This window comes from Eutrigla gurnardus, assembly GCF_963514095.1.
Source record: "Eutrigla gurnardus genome assembly, chromosome: 8".
Classification (NCBI taxonomy): domain Eukaryota; kingdom Metazoa; phylum Chordata; class Actinopteri; order Perciformes; family Triglidae; genus Eutrigla; species Eutrigla gurnardus.
The window spans coordinates 21,610,832-21,638,057 of NC_139922.1; the positions used below are offsets into that span (position 1 = coordinate 21,610,832).

General features: G+C 40.9%; 1 protein-coding gene across 4 annotated transcripts; it reads right to left on the reverse strand.

Moving 5' to 3' along the window:
• Positions 1-657: 657 nt before the first annotated feature.
• Positions 658-26,597, reverse strand: LOC311017369 (microphthalmia-associated transcription factor-like). 4 transcript variants are annotated; one of them, XM_084015649.1, is made up of 10 exons: positions 26,449-26,597; positions 15,097-15,334; positions 7,481-7,696; positions 7,266-7,361; positions 6,974-7,091; positions 6,578-6,670; positions 6,432-6,485; positions 6,113-6,188; positions 5,311-5,458; positions 658-5,003 (listed from the first exon to the last, which is right to left on the reverse strand). In XM_084015649.1, the coding sequence occupies exons 1-10, from the start codon at positions 26,550-26,552 to the stop codon at positions 4,620-4,622; spliced, it is 1,527 nt and encodes a 508-aa protein (XP_083871775.1). In that variant the 5' UTR covers positions 26,553-26,597; the 3' UTR covers positions 658-4,619. The 4 variants fall into 4 exon arrangements, with proteins under 4 accessions (XP_083871775.1, XP_083871774.1, XP_083871777.1 ...); XM_084015648.1 differs by having other exon boundaries at positions 15,097-15,337; positions 26,449-26,578; XM_084015651.1 differs by lacking the exon at positions 26,449-26,597 and adding an exon at positions 19,269-19,387.
• Between the last annotated feature and the right edge of the window lie 629 nt (positions 26,598-27,226).

Sequence of the window (27,226 nt, forward strand, 5' to 3'; positions counted from 1 at the left end):
ATCCATGACATTTCCTATTAAACCGGCAATCAGTTCAATAGCTTCTGAGTAGATTTCTGATTATAGGTATATGAACGGTGAACATTTATGAATTAATTTGACATTTCCACCTCTTTTGACTGGTTGTTGCCGGCAGTGCTTCATGGAGAGGCGGTCAACATCGATATGTGACGTATGTTGCCCACCAGAGGGGGCTGCTGACAGCAGACCAGAGGGAGTGCAGCATCCCCTGCATGCTGGGCCTGGAGCCCCTGCTGCCTGTCTGGCACCATTGCACCGTGGCCCGGGTACAGAAATCCCCCCAAGGGGCATCTGAAGGACTCTGCTGGATCTCTGAGGACAGCTCTCACCACAGGACATGCAGGTATAATAATACACAATACTACCTGTCTGTCAACAAGCTTTTTGCCCCTTTGACCTGAACAAAAACAGGTAAAAGGCAATTTCTCTGTTAAGATTAAATGTAAGAAACAGAACTACACAGAGGTATAGAAACAGAAAATAATAATGTAAATTCAGGCTTCTGATGGGACTCAAATCCCAGTCTCCTTGGTGAAGTTGAGTTTAACCCATTCAACCACCAGAACCTACCCATAAGCATTAGCAGCAAAAAACAAACAAACAAAAACACACATACAAGCTCTCCAAACATTGAAATAAAACTTTTAATATTTCTCACAAGATAGTTTCCACATTGAGTACCAATGGGTTTGAGTTCACTAATCTGAAACCGATGCGTACAGTAACATCGTTGATTCATCTCGCATAATCTGCAACAATAAAAACGGTAGCAACATCAGCAGGGGACGTTGTCTGTATGAACCACAGGAATGAGAGGGAGCAGAAGAGATCAAAACTGAGCTTACGTGGTTCTTCAGTAGTGGTTTACCCATAATGTGCCATATTATTTAACAACTGGAAGATCAGTTATGAGGAATCAGTCGTAGTGACGGCTTTAAATTAAGCGCCACCATCGTATGCTGATATTCATTCTAATCTGTCACATTTCAGGGTTTGGGTGATTTTTATTCCATTAAAAACAGCTGATGTGTGTTCAGTTGAAGGGCAATGTTACAAGCCTGCACTATTAAGGCCTGGTAGCTGGCACTGGTTTCAGCACGAAAGCCATTCTGCAGTCCACTGAAGTTGTAATTTACCCATGAAAAAAAATAACTTCAGATCCACCTACTAGCTTGTTCTGGATTTTCAACCACATGACAGAAGTTCCATGCTACTTCACTAGCTGAGCTATCTCCATCCACAGAATAAGACTGCGAGATGCAGTTTGAAACTCCAGAAAAGCTTTTATTAGGTAGATCTTCAGTTGTTTTTTGTTGTTGTTTTTTTTGGCAAATTAATGTTTGCAAGGACATAACTTCACTTACAATGGCCTGCTTGCAATCATATTTCAGGTATTGCTCGTCACTAAGGAAGATAAACGACATTAACAGGTGCATTAGCTAAACTATTAAAATAGCTATTCATACCTTTTCATATAAATATCATTTTGGCAACATATTTTGGCAGTCGTCACTTTAATGAACTACATTCATAGGCTACTAGTCTTAAACGTACGCTGAATATTCTGTGCTTTGGAAACACTGCCTTCAGTGTAGAATTTGACCTTAATAAAGATAAAGAACAAAATGAACAGCCAACGTCTTCAATATTAAATACATGAATAAGACATTATGAAATAAACAATCCATATGAATAAACAAGTAAAATGGTACAAGAGTAAGGAGTCTACAACCGTGCTGGCAGCTCTGTGAGGCACAAGACATTTCGCTAACAGCCAAAAATGTCAAACTGCTGGTGGCACTAAATGAAAAGTCAGGGGATCGCCAAACTAATAACGATTCATCCCCTGTGCACAATGAATGTCTGTACAAAAACTTAATAGCAATCCCAATAAATAGTGGTAGTACTATTTCCATCTGGGCCCAAGTGGTGGACTGCCATCCCTAAAGCCACGCCACTAGTGAAATGATGTGATTTACTTGTCATAACTCAACTCATTAGTATGAATTTTTGTTTCATCATTATTTTCATGGCATTGCTTTCCCCTGTTGACACTTTACCCTCCCCAAAAATGCAACTCTTCAGTGCAGTTTAAGCCAATCACATATCTCCACCATCTCAGCAAGATTAGCAACTGCTAGCTGGCTGAAGAATGACTTCAGAGACACAACATTGCCAAGATGACTCTGAATGAGTGAGTTATCTACTACTGTTAACACTGGCTCTATATAATGCAAATGTATTAGCCGACCTAGCTAGGTAGCCAGGTAGCATTTTTAGTCATGTTTTGCTAAATAAAAGTAGCGGTTAGCTTCTGTGGCTGTTGCTACAGCTTAGTTTCTAGCTAATGTGAGCCCAATAGCTACATTCTGTGAAGTTGTAAAGCCTGTCCGGCTATGGTGGTGGTGAACATTCTTTTTTCCAAAAAAGTGGGTATAGTGAAAAGTGTCATTGGGGGAAAATGCCATTAAGTAAAAACAGACTTCAAAAAGGGCACATTGAAGTTAAAAAATTGTACAAGATGTAAAACAAATAAAAAATAAATAAAACAGTTAATATGTAAATAATAATGATGAAATAACATTTAATAATAATAATTAGTTTTCATTATTTATTCAATTATTTCAGTTTGTTTTAACTCTAATTACTTCATGACTATATATTTCATAATGCCTTATTTATTTATTTAATACTGAACACGTTGGGGCTTCAACATAACAAACCAGTTCTTGTGGCTTGAGTCCAAGAGGCTTATAGTGTTATCTTGTACTGACTAACGACCCTTTCCTACAGCTTCCTAGAGTAATTTGGCACTCTTCAGTTAATCCATGAAATACCAAGCACCGGTATAAACATCAACAAAATTTTGCATCACTGCCTAAACTCCTTTTACATCACCAGGGTAACAGAAATGACTGTAAGGCACTTAAATCAATTAAAAAGATAATTACACTGTTTTAGAATAATTCCTAAGGAGATCACATTGTTGAGACAACAGGCACAACTTTAACCATTGCATAGTTTAACTAAATGGAGGCTGTGCTGCTGTAACAGGGCTCTCAATGTATGGCAGGTAGTTAATAACAAAGGCATACTGATGTAATGTGCTACAACGGTTGAAAACAAAATGCTGAAATACACAACAACCGTACACCATAAAGAATCTACAATCTCATACAATAATCTGTATGCATTTGAAAAGCCAAATACAATAGTTTATGCTTAGATAAAAAAGGTGAACAAACCATGTTTCATTCCAGTGTTTTGACAATGTCATGCATGTCATACAAAATCACAAAGCAGTCTCCTTATACTCCTTGGCAATATCAATGTTCACATAATGGAAGGAAAAAAAAAGCCCATCCTGAATATGAAACGTCACCACAGTGGTGTCCAACAAAACAATAATTTAGGAAATGGACAATTATAAAAACTCAGCACTCGCATCAACACGTCTGAAGCTGTGTGGGCTGAAATAGTAGTTTTTACCAGTTATGTTATTCTGATCACACATCGACAAGAATACAATAAAACGGTTCTGATCTTCATCTCACAGTAATCATCAATCAAACATATATAGAATTACGTTACTATCAGATCTATAAAGTGAAATCAGCTTCTTGTGTGTGTGTGTCAGGGCTACAGCAGGCTTTTTAATTTTGCTTTTAATTAATTAGTTAAATTAAAGTATTTCAGTAGTTTTTACAGTAAAGAATGTTTAACTGGATGGTTGACGGGTGCATAAATGTGATGAAACTTGACTTTGTTGAGCTGATTCTTGCTCAATATGACACGGAATAAAAGCCTACAATCGGCCATTTTAAATGCAGATTTTGTTCACCTTATCTTGAAGGAGACATATTAACATTTTTCTAAAAGGCTCTTTTAAATGCCTTGTTATAAATAAAATTTTAGGGGAATGTGTACATAAAGTCCTGTTTACATAGATACATAAATAAGATCAAATCTACAAATGATTAATATTTTTCAAGGAAGAAATTTCAACTGGAAGACTGACAAAGACTCAGCTAACAGCCAAAAAAATGTGCATAGCAATACAACATCGATGTATAAACATCTTAATAAGGCATTGGCACATTCAAGTTCAATCTAAGACACGAGGAGTGTAAAGCACTATAGTAATAAATAGATTTTCTTCTTCTATTATTGCTAGTGATTTTAAAAGCAGTGTTCATCTCAACATAAAATATCTACATATCTGACCATGATTGATAGATTCTTTGGAATCAATAGATATATTTTTTTCTTAAATATAAAAACGTCTATTTTTGTAACTCATTGTCATAAATGTATTGATTAAAGCAAACATACTTCATAATCAGTCCTTGAAATCAAAGTTGAGGGCTTGAAAAGACAAATATATATATATTACAAAAAAAAAATCAAATACAAACAAAATTGCATGGAAAATAACACATGTAAACACAGGGGGGAGGAGGGGTAATGCAACAAACAAATGAGGACAGACAGGAGAAAGCCTCTCCAGCAGCTGGGAGTGTGTTGCCTTCTGACAGGAAAACTGGCAGCAGGGTGGAGATGTTTGGAGATGCAGGGTGAGTGTCTTCCAGTAGGGGGTGCTAACAGCACTGCTCATTCTCATCCATGCTCACACTGCTCTTGCGGCTGCTGTCCTTTGAGGTGTCTGGGGAGACGGACGAGAGCAACGGGTCCCCCCCTCTCACCGGTGACAGGGTGTCTTCCATGAGGATGTCGCCCGGCTTGCCGTGAACGCTGTAGTGGCCCTCCGTGTAGTTGCCGTGGCCTTCGTTTAGCTCCAGGGATCCGGGCGTCTCCGGAGTGCATGCCGTGTGGTGTTGGTGATTGGGGTGGAGCACGTACAGCTCCTGGCGGCAGTCCTCCAGAGATTGCTCCTGCTTAATAGACCGGGCCGAGAGGTCAGCGGAGCAGAGCGCCGATGACGTGATGACCAGACCGTGAGCCCGCGCCTGCATCTCCAACTCCTGCAAACCACAGAAAGAGAGACGCATTCAGTTTAGTCAGTGAAGTTTTCTTCCACCTCCCCCTGAAAATGTTCAATTAGTTACAAGATGATAATAAACGTGGCCTTTGCTTCCCTGAAGCTTGACTCATTTCATAAAAGTGTAATAATTCTTTCTGACGTAAACGGAGGCGTTCTTTATTCCTACAATCCCATCTCTTTTATACTCCCTAGACATGACGCATGCCGTAGTTATCCCTTTCATGTTGTTGTCAACAACTCTGTTGAGTCTACCTTCCGATAACTAGACGTGGTGAAAGTCGGTTTACCTGTATCCTCAACATCAGATGTCGATTGGCATGCTCGAGCTTCTTCTGCCGAGTCTCCAGATCCTTGGCCCTCTGCTGTTCCCGCTGGAGTTTCCTGATGTAGTCCACCGACGCCTTCAGGATCGTGCCTTTGTTCCAGCGCATGTCCCTGAAAATCAGAGGAGCCGTTATTTGTACAGCCTACATGCATGTTTGATGTCAGACAATCAGCAATAAGCCATGTCTGCTAAGGACAGCAGTTACTTAAATAAATCAACTGGGTAACTTCCGGTGTTTTTTGGTACAAAATTCCTTCTTCGTGCTTCCACAGAGTTTCCTTGGTTAGCTGCGGTGGAGGAACGATATGCTGAATCGATTTGTCCAACTTAGAGTCGACTGAAGCCTCACGTTAACTTCAGCAGGACGTTTTAGCACAGAACAGGGTCCGTGTGTTACTTTAAAATCCCATTAGGAAGGGATTGCTTTGTGGAGGATTGATTACAGCGACTAGTAGTACTTTCATTGTACGTATACAGGATGGGCATGTGAGTATAGTTCTAAGACATGAACAAATATGAATTGTGTGACACTCCTTCAATACTCGGAACTAAAAAATCATAGTTAGTAATCTCCCTTTTTTACCATTATAGTCATGAATATTATTCATTTCCTCATTCCACCCATCCTAGGTTAGATCGATGACTGGACTGAGTGTTCACCGCAGTCAGTTTATCAAGTACAACTGCAGTGTATTAGTCAAACTAAATATGTCTTGAATAAGAAATACAGTTTAAAAAAAGAGGGAATAAAATAAGTGGCTTACGGGTCATTGGATTTAGGAATTAAAGTTCCCAATTCCTTGATTCGATCATTGATGTTAAACCGTCTTCTTCTCTCAACTGCAGAATAAAAAGAGAAAAAAAAAAAATCCACGATTAGCTGACGAAACATCATCTGTAAATGTATATTTAAATTTATAATTTTTTTTTTTCAAAATGTCATAATTTTCTTATGAAGTAAAAAAGATGTGACTATGGCAAACGTAACCACACCTTCAAACATTTACACTCACACACACACACACACACACACACACATATATATATATATATATATATATATAAAGAGCAATTAAAACTCACTCAAATTATGGTTATCCTTCTTCTGCCTTTCCTTTGCCATCGCTCTGACCTCAGCTTTTGGAAAAAAAGAAAGGTTCCGTTGATCAACATAATCCACGAGGCAGTGCAAGTCTCAAACGTGCTGGAAGCTAATTAACCATACATACCCACGGGGAACCCGTCAGGCCTTTGATAGTTGTCAAATTTGCCGCAGGATCCAGACTTATCCAGCATATGCATGATGCCCGGGGATTGTGAAACTGTGTTTGACAAATAGTTTGTTTTAATATTAAAAATTGTGCAGAATGGATACAAAAACATTGAAAAACATATCCCCGTACACGAGGACTGTAAAACAATACGAGCTGCACAAAGGCCTGGAGAGTAGAGCTTCCCATGCATTGTTAGAGCCTTAATGTATCCAATGCAACAGAGAAGCTAAGTGGCCATTACTGTTTATTTTCACAGCTCACAGATTTGTAAACACTTGATATAATTTGAGGACTCAAGCCGGGCGTTGAAGCGTTTATACGTGGCTTGCTGTGAGAGGGTTGGCTGCTTACCCGGGTATTCCCTTTTGATGTTGGGCAGGTTGGCGGGGCAGGAGTTGCTGATGGGCAGACCTTGCTGGGACATTCCCTGATTACCATACATGTCCATGAGGTTTGCATTCACGGGGATCTGAGGGGACACGGCAAAGACGGGCGGGTTACACGTGGGACTATTTCCTCGAGTCTCTTGAACATTCAAATAACTGTAGCGTCTTAGCTGATTGGGGCTGACTGAGATATTTCATTAAGTATCATTCATATTTATTGGATGTTTTTACCTCTAAACACACAGAAAAACACATACCGTGTTCGCCATCTGAAGTCCTGGATCCATCAGGCCGAGGATGTCATCACTGTAACTCGACTCCAGACTAATGATGTCATCGATGACATCATCCATCTAAACCACATAAAGGGCGAATGACATACAGATGAGTCTGATTGGATGAATAAAAGACCACAAAACAGCACTGTTACGCGTTTTATTGCGAGAAGCAGAAACGGGTCACAATCGGTCACCTCTTTCTCGCAGTTAGCGTTCAGGGTCAGTAAGGCCATAGGGCTGTTGGGGGCGCTGTTGCCCGGCCCTGGCGGCATGCCCCCGTGGTCAGAGGACTGGTTGTGGCAGGGCAAGCTCAACACCTGAGAGCCAAGCTTTCCCAGGTACCGCTTCACCTGCTGCTGCTGGGAGCGCTGGATGTGGTACTTGGTTGGGTTCTCCAGGTGAGTCTGGACCTTTTGGTGGGGAAATAACACAAAAAACAAAAATGAGATATCGGATATAAATCATGTTAATTTCAAATAATCCCCCTTTCAATTATTCTTGCAGTCTTTTATTAGATTAAAAAGACTAGATATTTATATATATATATATACAAACTAGAGACTATATATACCTCAAAGCCTGTCCCTTTTAATGCAGGGTACTGACTAGAATATGAAAATAAACTTGGCACAGATTTCAAACCCGATGATGCATTATGCATTTTTCTTTTGAGACGCTGTCAAGTGTTGTCATCTCAAAGAGTCTCGGTAGTAAACTTACTTCCACATATTTTTCTTTAGCTACAAGGTTCTGCTTTTTCCACATGAATGTACAGTCAGCGTATTTTAAGTGACAAAAATTACACGCACACCCGTCTTTGCACTCCCTGGTTATGGATGCATTTGATTCCTGTGGATCATTAATTCCCCACGCAGCAGTGATGATCCGGAGAAGCTACAGAAGGCACATTAAACTTCAAAGGCAGCGTCTGTCAGGCTGTAACACATTTTAAATTCAACAGTTCTGCGCTCACGTTGCTGCTTCTCTCACGTCTATATTTAAAATTGCCTGACTTGCCTGCGATTCTGTGGTTTCTGAAATGACGACACAACCGATTTACAAAAATGTAGATACATAACACGTGTACTCGTTAATTACTCAACAGGCCCATTTCCTCTCAGTGGCTCTAAACATAGCGATGCCTGAGCCGCTCTTCAGCTCTGACCCCGGTATGAGAGCGGCGGCCGGTAATGAGTCGGGCACGCTCACATGCACCAACTCGCACTAAAAGCACACCAGGCTATGTCAAGCTCGGATAACAACACACACAGAGGGATTCAATGCTCAGGTAGAGCTCTATACCTTTTTAAATAGCAAGTCGTTGTTTGCTGCTGTAATAATGCTCTGAAAGTCGCCCCTTTCAGACCTAGAATATAGTCTCACACTGTCACGTCATGTACCACATATCATTTAAAAAAATAACCCGCAAAAAACTTGAATTTAAAACATACCTCATAAGGTTGGTATCCAAGTAGCTCAAGCATCATTTACAGTAAAAAAGGATTGAGAAATAAAACCGGAACTTCTGTCTAACTTTCTATCCAAACTATCTATCTATCTATCCAGAGTGCAGTAGCTGCTTTCCTGTCGCCGGCACCAGAAGACTAAGCACGCTGAGGACAGACACATCCAGCTCATCTTTTAAAAGACAAGAAACGTAATTAGTTATGCACATTAGGGAAGTACAATGAGCTTTTTCAAATTCATGTTGTTTTATGTCAAATCTGAATTTATCACTATGTCAGGATGTGCTGCAAACAGTTAGTGTCTTTGTTTTGCAAGACTACCTCTTTTGCTGAAATTTGCCTAGGGCACTTTTTTTTTTTTTTTTTTTTAACCCTGTGGATGCTTGACACGACTTCACATTTCAACACGCCATAAAGAATGGAAGTCTCTTACATCCATGTCTGTTGCTTGCCTCTCCTTGTGTCTCTAAATATCATTTTTTTAAGCACTGCATCTGGAAACGAGCACCAGCCTTCGTTACTTAAATGTTTTGTATTTCTTCTGATCAAGTATGGGTTCAATGGGGCTGAGGAGGTCACAGACATTCCCACTGCTTCTGTAAAAAACCCCTGTCGTCTGCACCCGACACTTGAGATGACATGGCTGTTATAGCACGTGGAGCCCGAGGAAAAGAACAAAAATGACATTGACGTGCTGTGTTGCTGGGCAGGGATACTCGCTATCTGCTGCTCGTGAAACATGGCAATGCTTTAGATAACATAAAGTGACTTGAACACACATGTGCATGTTTGTAGTCACGCCTCTGCATCTACGTGGCCTCCTCACGTCACTTCACCAAACTCAGCGTCATTGTTCACCTCTCATGTGAGAGGTATCACACGCGTATGGCGTCATTACAGGGTCGTAAAGACAATTATTCATTCAGGGAAACAATGCCATGCTTTGGGGCTAAAGTGTAAAACAATGAGATTCATTAATGTTGGTCACTTCAACCCCTTTAGTCTTTACTTTGTTCTCATTGTGGCGTTTGACTCAACTGTAGTTTTGTTATCGGTGATTATTTTCTATTGTTATCAGGTCATCAACAAGAAAATCAAAGTCACCACAGGCGTTGCGTTATCAAAAAATGATATGCTTGTTCATTCCGGAACGCAGGGGCGTTAATCCTGGAAACAGACTGAACGCATGCAATGAGTATTTAGAAATCTAATCCAGATTATTAATGAAAATAATTTAGCCCCTTTTAGAGTACACTGAACCTTCCTTGACCAAAGGAAAGGAGCAGGTCTGTGCATGTTGAGAAATCCACACAGCCACAGAACTGATAGCTGTTAAAATCTAAAAATAGAGACCACCACAACGTGGTGGCCGTAGGAGCTGTAGGAGATACTGCCCGTCTCTTTGCAAGAACATTAAAAACAACAGGGTCATTCACCAACTGCTTTTAAGAAGAAATGTCTTCTTCAAACTTTTCACAAAGATCCTGACATTCACCAATGTTTGCTTAAGTGGGATTTAAGAACAGACTCGACGCACTTTTGAGTGTTGACATTGTTATTGTGTTTCATTAAATTCTAAAGTTCAATGCTATGGGATTTAAATGAATGTATCACTAATAATATTACTCATTATTTTCATTCTTACAGTGATCACAGTTTAAGTGATTAAATGCTTATATGGATCATTTGCTTATATTAATCAAATAGTCTTCTTACAGTTTTCCGTTTTGTTATACATGAAAACAAAAGGAATTATTATATTTTATAATATATATATTTTACATTTTATTTTTAAATTAGGTAATGATGTCCTACAATATGTTTTATGGCTTTCAGTTTTTTTTTAAATGCACTGAATCCATCGCCAAGCTGTGGCTTATAGACATTACTGAGCTTACTGTGATTTAACATCACAATACTGTTTCAGACTAGCCTAAATATGATTTAAACTACAGTAAGCTACATTCCATATGTAATACTTTACTGTATTATAAAGTATTTGAGTCATTTGAAAAGCCGTTAAAATAGGGCTGTCAAAATGAACACGTTAATGCAGGATAATTCATTTGTGAATTGTTTTTTTAGTGCATGAACACTTTTGGCTCTCTGGATGGGACGTTTGAGTATAAAGAATACAAAGATGGAACAATCAATAGACGACGAACTGTTAGCAAGTATCTGGTGTGGGGGTGGTGGTATTCTGTCATTTATCTTTCCGTTCCCACAACAATATAAAAAGAAAATGGGAAGTTTTTCATATATACTCTGAAACGCCGATTAATCGTGATTAATCCACAGCTTCCCTGTGATTAGTCTGATTTCATTCTTTAATCGATTGACAGCCCTAGTTTAAAACAATTCAATCAATTGCCTGTTTCATTATTTTGTATTCGCATAACAAATTTACAAATGTCAATTACTTGGTAATCTGCATGAGGAAAAGAGAAAAAATGTTTAATACTCATCTGCTTGTTTTAACTCATTTGACCCAGACAAAGGAGGTCACTATGAGATGTTTCCTCTATATTTTACGAAGCATTACGGTCTTTTTAATATCAGCATTACACTCACGTCAGACACTAAACGAGTAGCATATGCATCTTCTTTTAGTTACTTTAGATCCACTACTGATGCCACTAAATATGAGAGCTCAGTCTGTTTCACAAATATTAGAAAAGGCTAAAAACAAAAGAAAAGTAGGAATATGTTTGTTTTGCTTCTTTCCTGTCCATCTATTCATCTCCCAACCACATCCCTAAATATGATAGCTCACTTGACCTAGTATGTCAGTCGATGCGACAGTTGGATTTCTTCTCCTTATGATGAAGTTATGTTTATGTTTGAAATTATTTATGATCTATAAATGAGTCTTCAGACAGAAAATCAATCTGCAACTCTATTTTCTTCTACAATCATTTAAGTCCAGAAGGAAATCATGAAGGGGAATCTTTCACAATTTCAATAACATTTTATTTAGGGAGCAATTAATCTCACAATCAGTCATCCAAAGTGAAAATGATAGGCGACATGTCTGAATTGATTCATCGCTTAAATATTTGTCCTTGCTGCTTCCGACTCCTCGAATGTGAGGACTCACTGCTTCCCTTTGTCTCGTATGACCCTAAAATCTGTGTCTCATTGTTCATTTACTTGGATGTTGTCTTTACATTCAAAGGAGCGTTAGTTTGTTTTTTGTCCCGAGGGATTTCCGAAATTATCACACACATTACATGACGCTGTGAGTTCTTTGGAGTCCCCTTGGGGGTCACAGACCTTCAGGGCGGAACATCAACAGGCCACATACTGTAGCTTTTGTTAGGGTGAACTGGTCCGGAGGATGAAAAAGTATCTGTTTTGAAAGGCCCCGGAGTGATGAAGGATCCTTTTTGTGCTGCGTACACAAAGTGGGCACATCTATAAACACTGGACTTTCTACAGGGTCTTCTGTCGCTGTATATAAAATATGTATAAGGAGTCTAAACACGGTGGTGTGCGTGTATTATAAGCTATCCTCGATACACTGCGATACATCTCTAATTCATGCAAATGTGAGCCCGAGCAGAACGATAGATTAAAGAGACTTCTTACTCTTTCCAAAATACACAGTTAGGAAGTGTGACGTCAATTGCAAACTCACAGCATCTGTAACCACAGCAAACAAGACAGCTAGTTGTTTATCAGCTCGTTTCCAGCCCAGGGCCACATAACCCCTCAAAGAGTCCGAGACACTGGATGGAAACCCGCACAAAGCGGCCTGCTGTACTCGGGGAGGACGCTGGACAAGCTGACAAATAGTGATCTGTATTTTTTTTTAACTTGCATGCTTTGGGCATTCCATGATGGTCCTACCAGGATACATTAACAAGTATGCACCAATTTGCTATGCCGGCTGGAAGAATAGGCCACTTTGTCTCGCCGTTAAGCTGCTAACGTGCTCTGTGGAACTCGCAGACAACAACTGTGATGCTAATGTGAGCAGCACCGTCAGAGCGACCTGTGGTCTTCTCCACCTCTCACGCGTCGTCATGCTATTATGCGGAAATGTGGAACACAAACCAGGTGTCCCTGCGTGATTGATGTGGTGTTCTAATTAACATTTAAAACTTAGAAAAATATGTCTTGACTGTGTGGTTTGCTGCTTTATACACTCATAGTGTAGCGCTATAGTAATAATTGGAAAGCTAACAATACATTGCCGTGACTCATTCATGAAATGACTCAATGCACACGAAATATTTTTACACCACGTTTTAACCATACATTTTGATTTAGCTTAATAAAAAGTATTTAATATGCACAATATGTGTATTTCCGACATCTTTGTATACTTTCTGATGTGTACAAGCTACACCGAGTGTATAATCCAAAAGAAACATACATTTTTGTGCAGGGTTGAGGAGTACTTTGTTCTTTTCACTGCACCATAAATCCTTTGAAAAAAGAAATCATTATTTAACCCTTTTAGGAAGTTATCCTCCATACATCTCCAGGCAGTGGTTTTTTCTCTTAAACATGCCATGGAATGAAGGCAGTAGGGGCTAATTACGAGCATTCTTCACTGAATTAGCGTTCGGTGTGTGGTAAGGCTGTGCTCGCCTTTGTCTTGATCCCTAAACTGATCCCTTACTTATTCCCCAGAAGGTCAGAGGTCACTTGGTTAATTAAGGGTCCAATCAGTCTTTAGATAAACTCATCTGAGCTTAATGTTTGCACTTTTTGAGGTCCAGCAGCTCTGCCTGGTACCCCTGAGCTTTTTGTGGACTCTGCTAATCTACCCACAGACAGGGGAGTAGGTTAACCCAGCTCAACAGCGCCAAGCTGGAACGGCCTTTTCATTGGAGGACTTCAGTCAATGAAGAATGTCTGTAAGCTCTCGCCAAAGCAGAGAAATTACTCTAACTTGATGTATTGTACACAGGGCGAGGGTTCGGGTGGGGGTGGGGAGGGGGTGCCCTAAACCTCTCAAAGAGCAGCAGATTATGGAGAGTAAGTAATGTTTATGCTGCGTGTTTTCAATGGATATACTGTATTTGTCCGTCGCTGCTGGCCCATGCCACACACATCCAGGGTGATGAAAGCGTGGCTGAGCAAGTAACCATGAAATCTCTGATTGTGTTGTGGATGGATTTAGATCAACAAAGATTACTCAATAGCCCCCAGCAGATCAGTACTTTATACTACACCTAATGTGAGGTTATACAATTAACTGTTTGATGGATCCTTTAATTGAGGGGTCCAATCAACCACTTCTGAGTTTAAGTCTGTAGAATTCATCACAGTAGAAAGTCAAACACAATTCTATATTTGTTGTCGACAATCGCACAGCCTTTAAAAAATCAACCGAGTGGGGGGAAAAAAAACACGTGGAAAACGATGACAAAAACAAAAAGCTTAGTTTGTTACTTTCTCAGAGAAACAGAACATCTAAAAGCCATGGGAAGGTAAAAACATCCACACAAGAGTACACCGGTATGTGTGTGTCTTCATGATAAACTCCACAAACCTTTGCATCACCTTCGCAACGGTAAATACCAAACACTCCAAAAGATTAAAAAACTTACTTAAATGCTTTGTCAGGAACACCAAAAAAAACTCCAACTAAACCTTAAAATCGTTGTGTTATTGAAATCCTCCAAAATCACCATCATCACTTAAATATAGCAAAATGTGCTCGAAAAACGAAAGAATAGACGTGACCGCAAAATAGACTCAACACAGAAATTCCGATACACATGTTTACCGCCAAGCAACACACTCGAGCACACCTCTGTGGAGACTTCAAAAAGATGACTAACTCTCTGAAAACACATGCAGAATAAAAACTTACCAAACTGTGTTGCGAAAATGATCCCTCAAACAAAAAAAAAACGCTCTCCGCTCGTACAGAAAACCTTAACGGTCTCCTGTCCCTCGGACTGCCAGGGAATCAAAGCTATGAAAAGATGTGAATCTAGCTGAGCAAATAGGATTAAAGATGGCTAAATCCAATGGCTGGAAGCACAGCATGCATTAAAGAGGAATTCTCTCAGGAAAGATAATCCCCATATACGCATTTTAACACACTTCACTCACTCCTGTCTTTTTTTTCCCTCATTTTTTTTTTTCTTTTACACACAGTTATAGTAAAACCACAATTGCCTGACTGTTCGCTCGTGTGTTCACACACGAGTCAATAGTCTATAAATACAGCGCTGCCTGGATCACTCAGACTGCAACCGTGACACACGCATCTTCTAATTCCAGAGGTGGAAACTTTATATACATACACTGTAATAACTTACAGCCTGACATGTCTACACGCTGCCACATTCTCCTCCCATCAACAACTAAGAACGCCTGTTTACCTTGAGCACCTCCATTGGCACCTGGGAAGCAGGCGGCGTGCCGACCGGGATGCTGACGTTGATGGCGGGGGTCTGGCTCGCCGTGGTTTGTGGGCACTGGGAGGCCTGTTGTCTCTGCTGCTCCCGCCGCTCCTGCTCCTGAAGCTGCTCCCGCATCAGCTGCTGCCGCAGCAGGATGCGTGATGTCATGGCCGAGGAGCTCAGCGGGGGCTTGGAGGAGCCGTGCTGGTCCGACGGGCTGCTTGCAGAGGAGAGAAAAGAAAAGAGAGGATGCCAGGTGAATGAGCAGAGACGGCGAGAGATGTGAAGATCGCAAGGGAAAGCAGATCCCCCCCCCCCCCCCCCCCACACACACACACACACACACACAGACACACCGATTGTTAAGGTGAGGTGAAGAGAGGCGAAAAGACAGGGAGTGATAACGGAGTGAGTTTAGAGAGAGGTCAGACGGCGAAGGAGAGGTCAAGCAAAAGAGACGAGAGAGGAGAAAGATTAGAGGGCAGGAGAGGTAGAAGGAGATGAAGGGAAAGCAGATGGAATAAAAGGTCAATATGAGGATGGCTGAAGGAGCAGAGATCAAATAGAAATTGGTTAGTCGAAGCATTGATTTGAAAACGAATCAGCGTCTAATTACACGCCTGTTAATGGTTATGACTGTAACCATTAACAGGTTGTCTAATTAAAGGACTCAAACGTTCTCAAACGTTCCATTGGTAGAGCTTTGAGATGATTTTGGGTTTCGGTCCGTCGGTCGGACAAAAGATGTAATTTGAAGACGTAGCTTTGAGCATGGTAAATTGCGATTTAGTTTTTTTTTTTAAACCATCTTTTGGCATTTCATAGATAATTGAGGAAAAACTGGTTGCAGTGTTGTTTTTCTGTATTAATTTTTGATTTCTTGGAAAGATAAATATCACAAATTAAACCCCCGCCAGCGTCAAAGAATCAATTAAATTCCAAACGGCTGAACTGTCTGACTGTCTGACTTTTTTTTATTACATGAAATGCAACAGAAAAAGAGGAACCGTTTCGTAAAGAGGTTGCTTCAGTTTTCCTACTCCTTAAATTTAGACGGCTGCTCCCCAGACAGAGGCCAGCAGTCCTAAAATAGAGAGACTGCTGAAGCAGAAGTTGTCAGGCTGAAGCCTCCATCGAGAGAGTGATCCTTTTGACAAAACTCTGTAAAACGTCTGGCCAATCCAGCTGTGCAGTAATCGCACTAATTAGCCAGCGGAGTCAAACACAGCTCCGGTCTACAGCGTATTCAGTGGGTGTTGAGCCTTCAACATACCATAATTCTCTCCCCAGCGCTGCGTATAATCTCATTGTCTGACACCACACCCACTGAACCCTGCACAAGAGAGAAAAGCACTGTATGCCACGGTATATAACGTAAAAACCACATTTCCTGAACATTATCTACAGTCAAACACGATTACACCCAGAACTGTCTCGTTCATTTCTGGAGACAACGCTGATGCAGTTAACCTCATTATTGGTGGATTTAATGAATGAATAACAGCAGAACAAAGGCGGCAGTTTGGTCTCTGAAAGCAGCGCAGCAGTTCGGGTCGCTCAAACTTTTCTTTTGTACTTCACCGAGTACATCGAATCAGTGTCAATATGCATAATTCCTTTGTCTGTGTGACTTTGGGCGATTGTATTTCCTTTCATCCCTTTAGTTTCCCCCAAGTCGCTGGATCTAATCTTAAAAAAGCTTCTTTTTTTGTTAATTTCCACTGCCAGATCTGAATCCTTTGATTTTTTTGTTCTTTCTTTCTTTCTTTCTTTAATCTGCTTCACTGTTTGAGTGGTCGACTTTCTAGGCAACAGTGGTTTAATTTCCCTCACATTTATGGTTAGAATAAACACAAAAAAGTGCATTTCTTTAGAAAAAAAAATGAACATAAGAATATTTAGAACAGATGCTGATGCTGTGTTTTGACCTTTACCATTATACTTTTTTGGCTTTTCATGTCAAATTAAAGTAGGTCCTTCACTTGAGTATTAGTACTCCACTACTAAAGTTCTGAAGCAAATAAATATAAATATTATAAAAAGTGTGTATATACATAAATTCCCCACTTGCCCCATGGGCGATCTTGTGTTTCCTCCTTCAACCTCGGGTCCTCTGGGAGCCTGAGGGTTCTGCATACTATCTTAGCTGTTCCTCTTCAGGACAGAGATCTCGGGTGTTGATCCTGGAATCTGCTGTCCCAGTTCAGGGTTAAGCCCCGGGTGCTCCGACTACCACCACTGTTGCCTTTACTCTCACATCTTTTCTGGCTCCTCTTTCAGACCTTGGTGTTTTTCAAGCTCCTCATGTTCCTTCTTCCTGATGTTGCTTGTTAAGTGTACATTCTCAGAGTGCTGGACTTGGGGTTGAACCCTCCATGCATGCTGAGTAGCTGAGGAGGATACATCCATTATTAATCACATCTGTTAGAATGACTTAAGAATTAACTTAAGTCATTCTATTGATAGAGATCGATAGATACTTTATTGATCCCAAGGGAAATTTCAATGAGGACTTAGAATAATTCTAAATAATAAATTGGATTTTTCAAAGGGAGAACATTTAAGTGTTGTGACACCTTGAAGGCAGACATTGTGGCATCAGCCAAACAGATGATACGTTTTTTTTGCATAAGCAAAGCCTATCAAACTGTACTTCAAATAACGCTAGCAGCTGTGTGCAGTTGATTAGGCCCAACTTGAGCTCAATTCTAAGCGGTTTACTCGACAAAAAGTCAACTGGATTCTTCCATTGGGTTTTCTTTTAATGCAGAAAATAAGCTAAAGCTAAATAAGCTAAAGGATGCTAATTAGCCTCATTTAGCCATTTATTAGCAACCGCCTTTTTAAAGTAAGATAGCGGTTTGAAAAATCACAAGTGGGGTATTTACGGGCATATTTTGTCTTAGAACTATACATTAACATCTCTTCAGCCTTTGTTAGCCGCAGACCTTATTTCATGCTTTCTAACCAAAAACCCTCTGACTTTAAGACGAGGGAACGGGAAGTACAAAACTGCTGACTCATCTCCTGGTTTTCGGACTCATTCCTGCACCGATCCATGCTGACACAGATGGTTAAGCACTTACAATGTTGACCATGTTCCCCACATGAGTTTAGCATGTTAGCATGCTAACATCTGCTTAGCACCAAATAAAAAGCTAAGGGACATTTTTTTTTTAGCTTTCACCTGATTGTCACATTAACTTTGTGTGTTTGTGTGTGTGTGAATGACCAGAAGCCTCTGTGTATTTCTTCTTTCGGGCTGTTTGGTGGAGTTTTGCCAAACAGCACTGAAACACATAAAAAGCTCTTTTGTCCTTCTTAACCTTTTCACTCTTGTGCGCGCGCACACACACACACACACACACACACACACACACACACACACACACACACACACACACACACACACACACACACACACAAACACCTTGTTATGTTTGTGTGTATCCTCAAAAAGAAAACAAAAAAAGAAAACAATGGCTGTACAGTGCTGAAAAGGCCCCACCCACCCAACTCATGATTCCTCCGATTCTGCTCACCCTACTCCATCACACTCCTGAGTGTTTGCAGGATTTAACGGCAGCGAACAGAGTAGTGAATGGAGTGATGGTAGAAGCCCGGAGAGAGAAGAGATGGTGAAAGGAAAACTAATATGTAGAACAGACACACTGCACCACTGGGGCTGGTATTAGTTAGTGGAGCGAATAGCTCTGCCTAATGGACAATAACGGTACAACATCTTTCTAACAACTTAAGGCATTACATGCACTTTCTTATTTTAAAACATCTTCAAACTGATTATGATCATCTATTAGAAAATGTGACTTAATTCTCAAAGTAACACAAAAAAATCGATAGGTGCTCACTTCTAAGTTAGAAATCAATAACCGATTGCAATGAAGTCTTTGCTTGTTTCACACACTATTAATTATGGTGTTGATTATTAACCAGAACCAGTTTGAGCCACAGGTATTTAACCCAGAACACACAGCACAGGGAGACACTTCCAGAAGCTACAGTTGTGTATATATATATATATATACACTTCCCACACACAGGTCCGTGCACGCTGTCCTTCATGTGTTTATATATCGCCGCATACACACTTCAAAATCACACCTTAACAAACGCTGGCACGCCATACTCACAAACAGTCAAATGAGCAGGGTCTGTACACTTGCACTCCTACGGCCTCCATATCTGTTTGTGTTTTCCTGAAGGTGCACCACCCGCCCTTGGAGAGCAATGAAAGTCATGCTGGGGGCGCAGCGCTAAAAGTGTGTCAGAGGGGGGAGGCTCCGGGGCCCGGCCTGGAATCTCCAATCGCCACACAGAGTCCCAGGCAGAGGACCAGCCCTGTGCAGAGGAGAGGGTCAGCGCCCGCTGGAAGCACACTGCCCACCGACACGCCGCCTCAAAACCACACAGATACTGTTTCACTCGGAGACGCCAACGTTCAGCCAACCAGCTGCAACTTTTAGTCGCTGCACGTATCCCCGACACGCCAACTTTGTGGGAGGTAAAAACAGTGTTTTCTTCTTTGTGACAATGCACTTCCCAGATTAAACTGCTTTTTTCTTTTTGAATTATTTTATTATTATCTGCTCCTCACCTTAGATCTGAGTTTAAGTCCTGTGTGTACAGATATGAGTGGCCAATCCTAGACTGGTATGAAACTTTTACAAATATGATCAAATTCAGGGAAACATCATGTGTCTAAAGCTGCAACAATTAGTCAATTAATCAATTAGAAAATGAACAAAAATTTAATCAGCAACTATGTTTTGGGAGTGGAAGCAGCACACTCACCATACACAAGCACCCATAGTTGCGTTTAGCAAAATACAGAAATATGATATAAGACCAACAGGCACAACCTGTGTGAACACTTTTACTGATTCAAATATCTTCAATTTAAGTTTCTATATCTCTTTAAATCACACCTCAAATAATAAAATCCAGACAGAAAATGCCACATACGTCCGTAACCGTTCTCCCACCAGCGACTCCTCCTTCATCTCCAAGCTCACTGCACTTTCCCTGACATATAATTCTGTATTGTGGGGGGGGGGGCAGAAATACACAATGGCGTGAGAGTGCAGAGCAACAACAGGCAACAAGCTTTTGGGGACGATCCTGTCTCCTATTGTTCGTCTCTTCCAGACTGCAGGTGCTTCGAGTGGATCAGGCCGGACGACACGACCTCTCAGCTGCGGCACAGCTCGGTGATTATGACCCAACATGAAAGTACATTGATCCACCCGCGCTCCCCTGCTGATCACAACACCCCAGAGTGCTGCAGCTGGCAAACACCCCCCCCCCCCCAGTTGATAGTGGGAAGCATCAGTATGCAAGCGGCAAATTTGGACCATCAATTATGTGGACTGCACAACCAGTGGGAGGCGAGAGAGAGAGAGAGAGGCAAACAACTGTACAAACAACCACAACAAGTTTAGTTCAACCGTTCAACCATTAAGGGTGCAAGCTCTGTATTGACATGCAAAAAGTGAGACTGTTTCTGCATAATACAATATGGTTATGGAAAACATCAACGTACAAAACCAACACAGCATCAAAATAACAAACATGTGCCTCCTGTAGCTGATAGGGCAAACCGATATTAAGCCTTGTATCCGGAGGCCAGGCAATTTGGTGGTTAATAAATTTGACTAATAAAAAGCTATTTTCATAATATAAAGTAGCTTTTCAAACAAAGTGGTGATACATTGAGTTTTATTTTTTTGTTTGTTTTTTTACCCTTTTTGGGACAAATCATTGTGGCAGCCTCCGTGTCTGAAAAGTGAAGCTTTAAGTGTCATAAACTTGACTTCTTTCTAATAGACAGCAGGGGGCGACTCCTCGGGTTGCAAAAATAAGTCTGATTATTTAGAAGCCTTTGAAGTCTATTTGCAAAGTTTTTACATGAGCTTTGAAATTATAAATCCGCCAATTATTTTCTTGATTGATTGTATATAGAATGTAAAAAATAATCCAAATCCATCTATCTAAATATGAATACGTCCAACCCAGGGAAGGTCTTATTTCTGTCATTACGTTAGGTGCCTTTCATTGTTCCTTTTCCTGCTCCCCATCCTCCCTCTGTGCTTCAACGTGGGGAAAACAGAGCATCCAAGGACAGTCAGGAGGAGATTTTCCTACAGGCTGACTGAGTCCATAATGGTTACAAGCTCATGTACATAACGATGTTGTACTAACACGACAAAGCAGCTATTAAGACGAATTTGATGATGATTTGCCTATCGATGTGACGATAACAGACAACCGACACATTCTCCCATTGTAAAGGAAACCATTCACATCTGGAAAACATGACTCAGCCCTCATTTTCCACGCACAATAACCATGACAAGAAGTATGCAACCGAGTTAGAGTTTTCCTGACCTTATGTGACAATTGCCAAAGTGTTTCTGAACAGTGTTGCTTAAAGCTGTGACCGACTGTAGCTCTACCCCTGTTCCCTCACCTCGCTTGACTGGGAAACTGTTCCGCCGCCGCCATCATGAGCGATCCTTCAGTCGCTTGTATGCACCTCAAGTAGACGAGGAGCGAGGAGGCCTCTGAAGGAGCTGAGAGCGAGGTCTTATCAGCACCCTCGATATAACATTTGGAATAATCTCAAATCATGGCATGGACTCTACAAATCCAGCCTTTCCTTTTGTGTTCTTAAGTTGTAGTTAGTGCAAATATCACATAGATAGACAGGAGTAATCATATACAGCCCTCATATATGTCACTTGTTATTGGTATAGTATATTAGTGCTGCACACAATAAAATATATAAAGTCTATGATCAAGGAAGCATGTTGGCATATTGAAACGCACCCTAAATCAGATGGTTGTAATTCTAAAAGGCCTTGCAGGGTTAAACCTCTGGGGTGCTCATACCTAGTATCCCCCATCACAATGCTTCAACTGTTTGTCAAGAATGGTTTCCTGGTCAGGTGGTTTGTTGCTCCTTGATCACAGGTGTAAGGGGGCGTGGCCTGGAGAACAAAGGGCTGAGATTTGTTTGGGGTGGGAAGAAGGAAAAGTGCTTTCCTGGTTGTCCTTTCATGATGGTTCCTCATCCATGTGAAGAATAACAGGAATAGTGCACGATGTGAGGACGATAACAATTGAGCAGAGGACTGGAGCTCCACTCTAGGCTGGACTACTTGGTTCTAGTTCTACATCTGGTGAGTTTGATTATTTTGTAACATCCACTGGATGTCTACAAGGTCCAAATACTCCCACTCATAAAATTAATCCTAATAGAGCCAGCACGAAATGTCAAAAAAACATCCCAACGATGGAATATATTCTCCCTTCAAAATCCAACAATGTGAATCAGATTTATATGCATTTTGAAGGGAGAACATATATATATATTCCCCTTTTCCCCTTTTTTTTACATGCAGGCTCTATCAGGAGGATTTTATGTTTTAAATTGGGTTAACCTTGTGGACATCCAAGTGGATTTGAATAAAATAAAGTTATTTTTCAAAGACTACAGTGGAGGATGTTCAAGGCCGCAAGCTTTCTTTTCACATAGAAAGCAACAGTCAATGTCTTCATATAATCACAAAATGTTAGAGCTGAAACTATTAGTTAATTAATTGTCATTCATTTGTCATTTTTAAGCAAAACATTTTTTTTAAATCGACGTGTCTCAGCTTTTCAGATGTGAGGGTTTGCAACTTTCTTTTGTCAAATAAATGAAAGCAAACTGGGTTTATTTCTGATTCCTCAACACAAGCTTTTCAAGCTCTGAGATATTGTATTTCAAAGATCAATTACAATGGATGAATTGAGAAAGTATTCTTCAGACGAACCAATAACGAAAATAATAGTTAGCTAAGAGCTACAACATTTTGCATCCGGCAGGATGTGACCTAGGAAGTGATATATTTTTAAGTGTTGTTGCATTCCCACCCGGTCACCAACAGAGGGTGACAAAGATAACATGTTGCTATTATTAGTACTCAATAATAATAATATTAATGGTAAGCAAAAAACAATCATTCAGACTGACTTCTACTGCAGCTACAACACCTGTCTGTGTCATTAAAACTCTTCCCTCCGTCATGTGAAACCCTTCACCTTCTCTGTCTGGGATTACCCTCCGGAACGGGCTGTTCCCAACACAGACCTTCATGACCCTCAACCTCTGACTCGCCTCTGTCACTGCCAGATTTCATTCTAATTATTTTCTATTGCCATTTCCATAAATCTTCACCCACGTTTGTAACCAATCTGCATCCTACTATAGGTATGATAACCATGCATTTTGGGATTGCAATGTTCAGTATTTGTATGACTGACAAGCCAACCACTAAAAAAAAACTGCCGAGTTTTAAAGGTTGTTTTTGAATATTTGATCATATTATCAGTCTTTATTGTCAAATTGATTTAAATCCGAATATTTTTTAAATTTCTAACTGAATATTTTTCAGGCATTAAATGTGATTTTCAGAAGTTTGGCTTGTAAGCAGTGAAAGAAAAATAAGCTAGAAAGGTTTTCAATCAGCATAAAAAAAGAGTCTCGTTTCGATCCTGTCACGCATTCAATGCCTGAGATAAAATGTGGATTCATGTGAGCATTTAAAAAAAAAAAAAATATCCAGCCTCTGTCACAATTTGCCCCATCTGTCAGAAACTAAGACATCCAGCCTCAACGTGACTTTGCATGCCAAGTTATCCTGCATAAAATCCCCCCCCCCCCCCCGACTCACAGTTTGAGATATAACACATCCACTAAATTTATGCAGCTTATTTACACTGAATAGAAGACTTGTTTCGCCGTCTGTCTCGCGTCTATGTCGGGCATAAAACGTCTGGTACATCGTCTGCATCACTGTCCAGCCAATGAGCACACTTCCAGGAAACAGATACGTCTTTGAAAAGCTGAAATTACATTTCGTCACACATCATATTTTAAATTTAGAAACAGCGGGGGCAGTGGTCATGGCAAGACGCCGCACACCCCAATAATCAATCAAACTAATAATATCCATTTTGCGCAACAGTGTGTGTCAACAGCACGGTCATCGTGACTTTTATTATGCTGGATCATCCTCATGTGACAGGAAGGGGAAGTGGGGTACCATCAATAAAAAAATAAAAAATACAAAAAATAAACCAAAAAAACAACTGCTCAGACATCTTCACATATTCCGAAGGAAACGGCAGGAAAGGAAACAACGTTTGGTACTTCACTACTGCTCTGCCTGCAACAGCACAGCTCAGATTCCTGTATATGTAACAGCATAATGACATTTCACTAATGAAGAAATTAGTTTAAAAAATGCACCACTGGGTTAAAGGTTAGCACTGTGCACGGCATCGACTCTTTCCTCCGCCCTGAGTTACGATTTTGGTTGGATTCAAGAAAATGGATAAACTTCCAATCTGCAACAAAATGTCCAGAAGGGGGGGGGAGAAAAAAATAACAGGAGTCTAGCGAACGTCTGCAATAAGAGCTCTGTGTGAACACAGTGGCGTACTGTCCTCTGTGCGTCTCCCGCTGACAATGAAGCCATGCAGGCCTATTACGACCGCCGAGCAACATAATGGAGACGTGTAGACACAAAATACAGACACCGTTCTGTTTATAGATGTATTGTCGTCATCATCACCGTCATCAGCATCACAGAGGCAATGTGTTGCGTTTCACAACTTCCCAGTTGGATCACAGCTGTAAAGTGTTGCATAATGCATTAAACTCACCCATACTCTAAATATTCTGGTAATTCGGCTATTTTTAGGACGCATTTATATAACTGCGGTCAAAACACTTCCATTAAATGACGACGAGTTTCTGTCAGCTGCTAAGAAAGACACTAAATGCTTCTCTTTTCCCTTTTTTAAAGGACAAGTTTGACATTTTGGCTTTTATTTGCTCTCTTGCCAGAGAGATAGATGAGAAGATCAATCCCACTCACCTCTGTCCATTTAACATGACGCTACAGCCGGCGGCTGGTTTAGCTCAGCTTAGCATAAATACTGAAAATGGTGGGAAACAGCTAGTCTAGCTCTGTTTTAAACATAAAGACAGATGTTTTTTTATTCACTTATTCACTTATTTATTTGCATATATTGTGTTATATATAGTAGCGATATGCACATAACACATAGTCCTTTATTTCTATGTCTCTTAGGTTTATTTATGCTTAAATATATATATAAAAATAACTGTAATATGGGATCAATAGAGTGGCTGTAATTCTGGGAGTCTTGTTGTCACTGTGAGGTGCTAGAAGACAGTTGTTCCCTTTGGACAGAGCCCTGTAAAGACTGGTTTCCCTACCAGTCTTTATGCTAAGCTAAGATAACTGTCTCCTGGCTTGATAATTCAACATGCGTGGTGTCAATCTTCTTATCTAACTCTCTACAAGACATATCAAACTATTCCGTGGAAGCACCCCTGAGACCCCCGTACAGATTGTATGTCATTTGAGTGGACAGCGTGTGAATATCACACCACACAGACCGGGGCGTAACACACTTACTGTGCAATGCTTCCAGAAAAGGGGTGAAAGGTCAAATCAGACCACATAGACCTGACTCAGCTCAACACTGATCGTAAGGAGAGGCCACGACAAAGCAGAACATAGCTTTCTGATAAATCACTCAGTTTGTTTTCATGTCCCCAGAGACCATTATTGGGAACTGTCACTGTGTGATGTCATGATTTCACCCAACTATTACATGCAGAATAACTTTATTTATAATTACACAATAATTCATATACATACACGGAAAAGGACGACCCACATTTATTCTGTTCACACTGCAGAAGCTCTAGTTAACTTTTTGAGAAAAAGCTCCACTACAAGAAGCATGTGCATCATCTCCACTGTTTTTAACTGAAACATCACTCCACTAATGAAACTTATTGTTATCCTGCAGGTTGCACTTCTTTTTTTTCTGTCCCACACCCTCGTTGCCACGCGGAGGCATTTATAAAAAGCAGATTTCCAGGTGAACCCACGTAAACACCAAACCCACAGCCGGTGAGGCTGAGCAGCATCTCGTATAGTGACCCGTCTGCTCCTCCGCGAGCTAATATTTGAAGTTGGTGTTGACAGGACAACACCCAAGTGTTGCATAACTCCACGCCGGCAGGATAACCATAAGGAACGGGAGTCCCGGTCCGCGAGCTTGGGACCGGCTCCGGTGACACCAGCGGCCTCTCATACGTGCAACCCCCCTCCCAGCACCCCCCCTCCCCCGGACAAACAAGTCAGAAAGTGCGCAGCCTAATTATCACCTGAGCACCAAAGCCCGCTCCGGCTCGGGAAATAACTGTCCGCAGCTAAAACGACTGACCTGTTTTTCAGCGGTTGACTCTTCAGCTCGTAGTACGTTTTGGGCTCCTCTTGAAACTCCTCTCCAACCTCGAAGTCGGGAACTATTCCCGATTCGGACTGCATTTTAACAGATGTCAACTTTTTATTTTATTTTAAAGGAAGCGTTTAAAAAAAAAAAAAAAAAAGACGACAACCCGAGACGGACGGTATTTGTGCCGCCGTGCTTCTCTCAGTCAAACCGCTGTCAACGCATCGCCGCCTCTGGTCCAGGACCCGGAGCTCTGTAGTCCTCCGCGGCAGCGAGCGCTGCACTGCTGACGGGCTGCGGGCGACTGCAGCAACTACGACTACCAGCATGCACCGCGGCTGGGGATGTCAGCAGCGTTTTCATTGGCTGCATCACGCACGGGGGGGTTTACACGGTCACTGTTTGCTCTCACAGTGAAACTCGAGTGCCATAAAGTTTAATTTCGTTCAGTAGGCGAATAATTATAGATGAATGCAGTTGGTCATCGTTCTTTATTTCTTCTTCTTCTTCTTCTTCTTCTTCTTCTTCTTCTTCTTCTTCTTCTTCTTCTTCAAAAAAGGCTTGATAATCTTACCAGCAGCGGTGTTATTACCTTTCTTCTCACATTAACACCTGACTGTACTAAACTAATTGATGTGTATCTAACCTCAGGCTGAAAACTTGTAAAATTTGACTTAAGGTGAGTCATCCTTAATGATATCTCAGTACATTTTCACACACACACACACACACATAAAAAAAGCATGGAGGGATAGCACAGATATTTTTG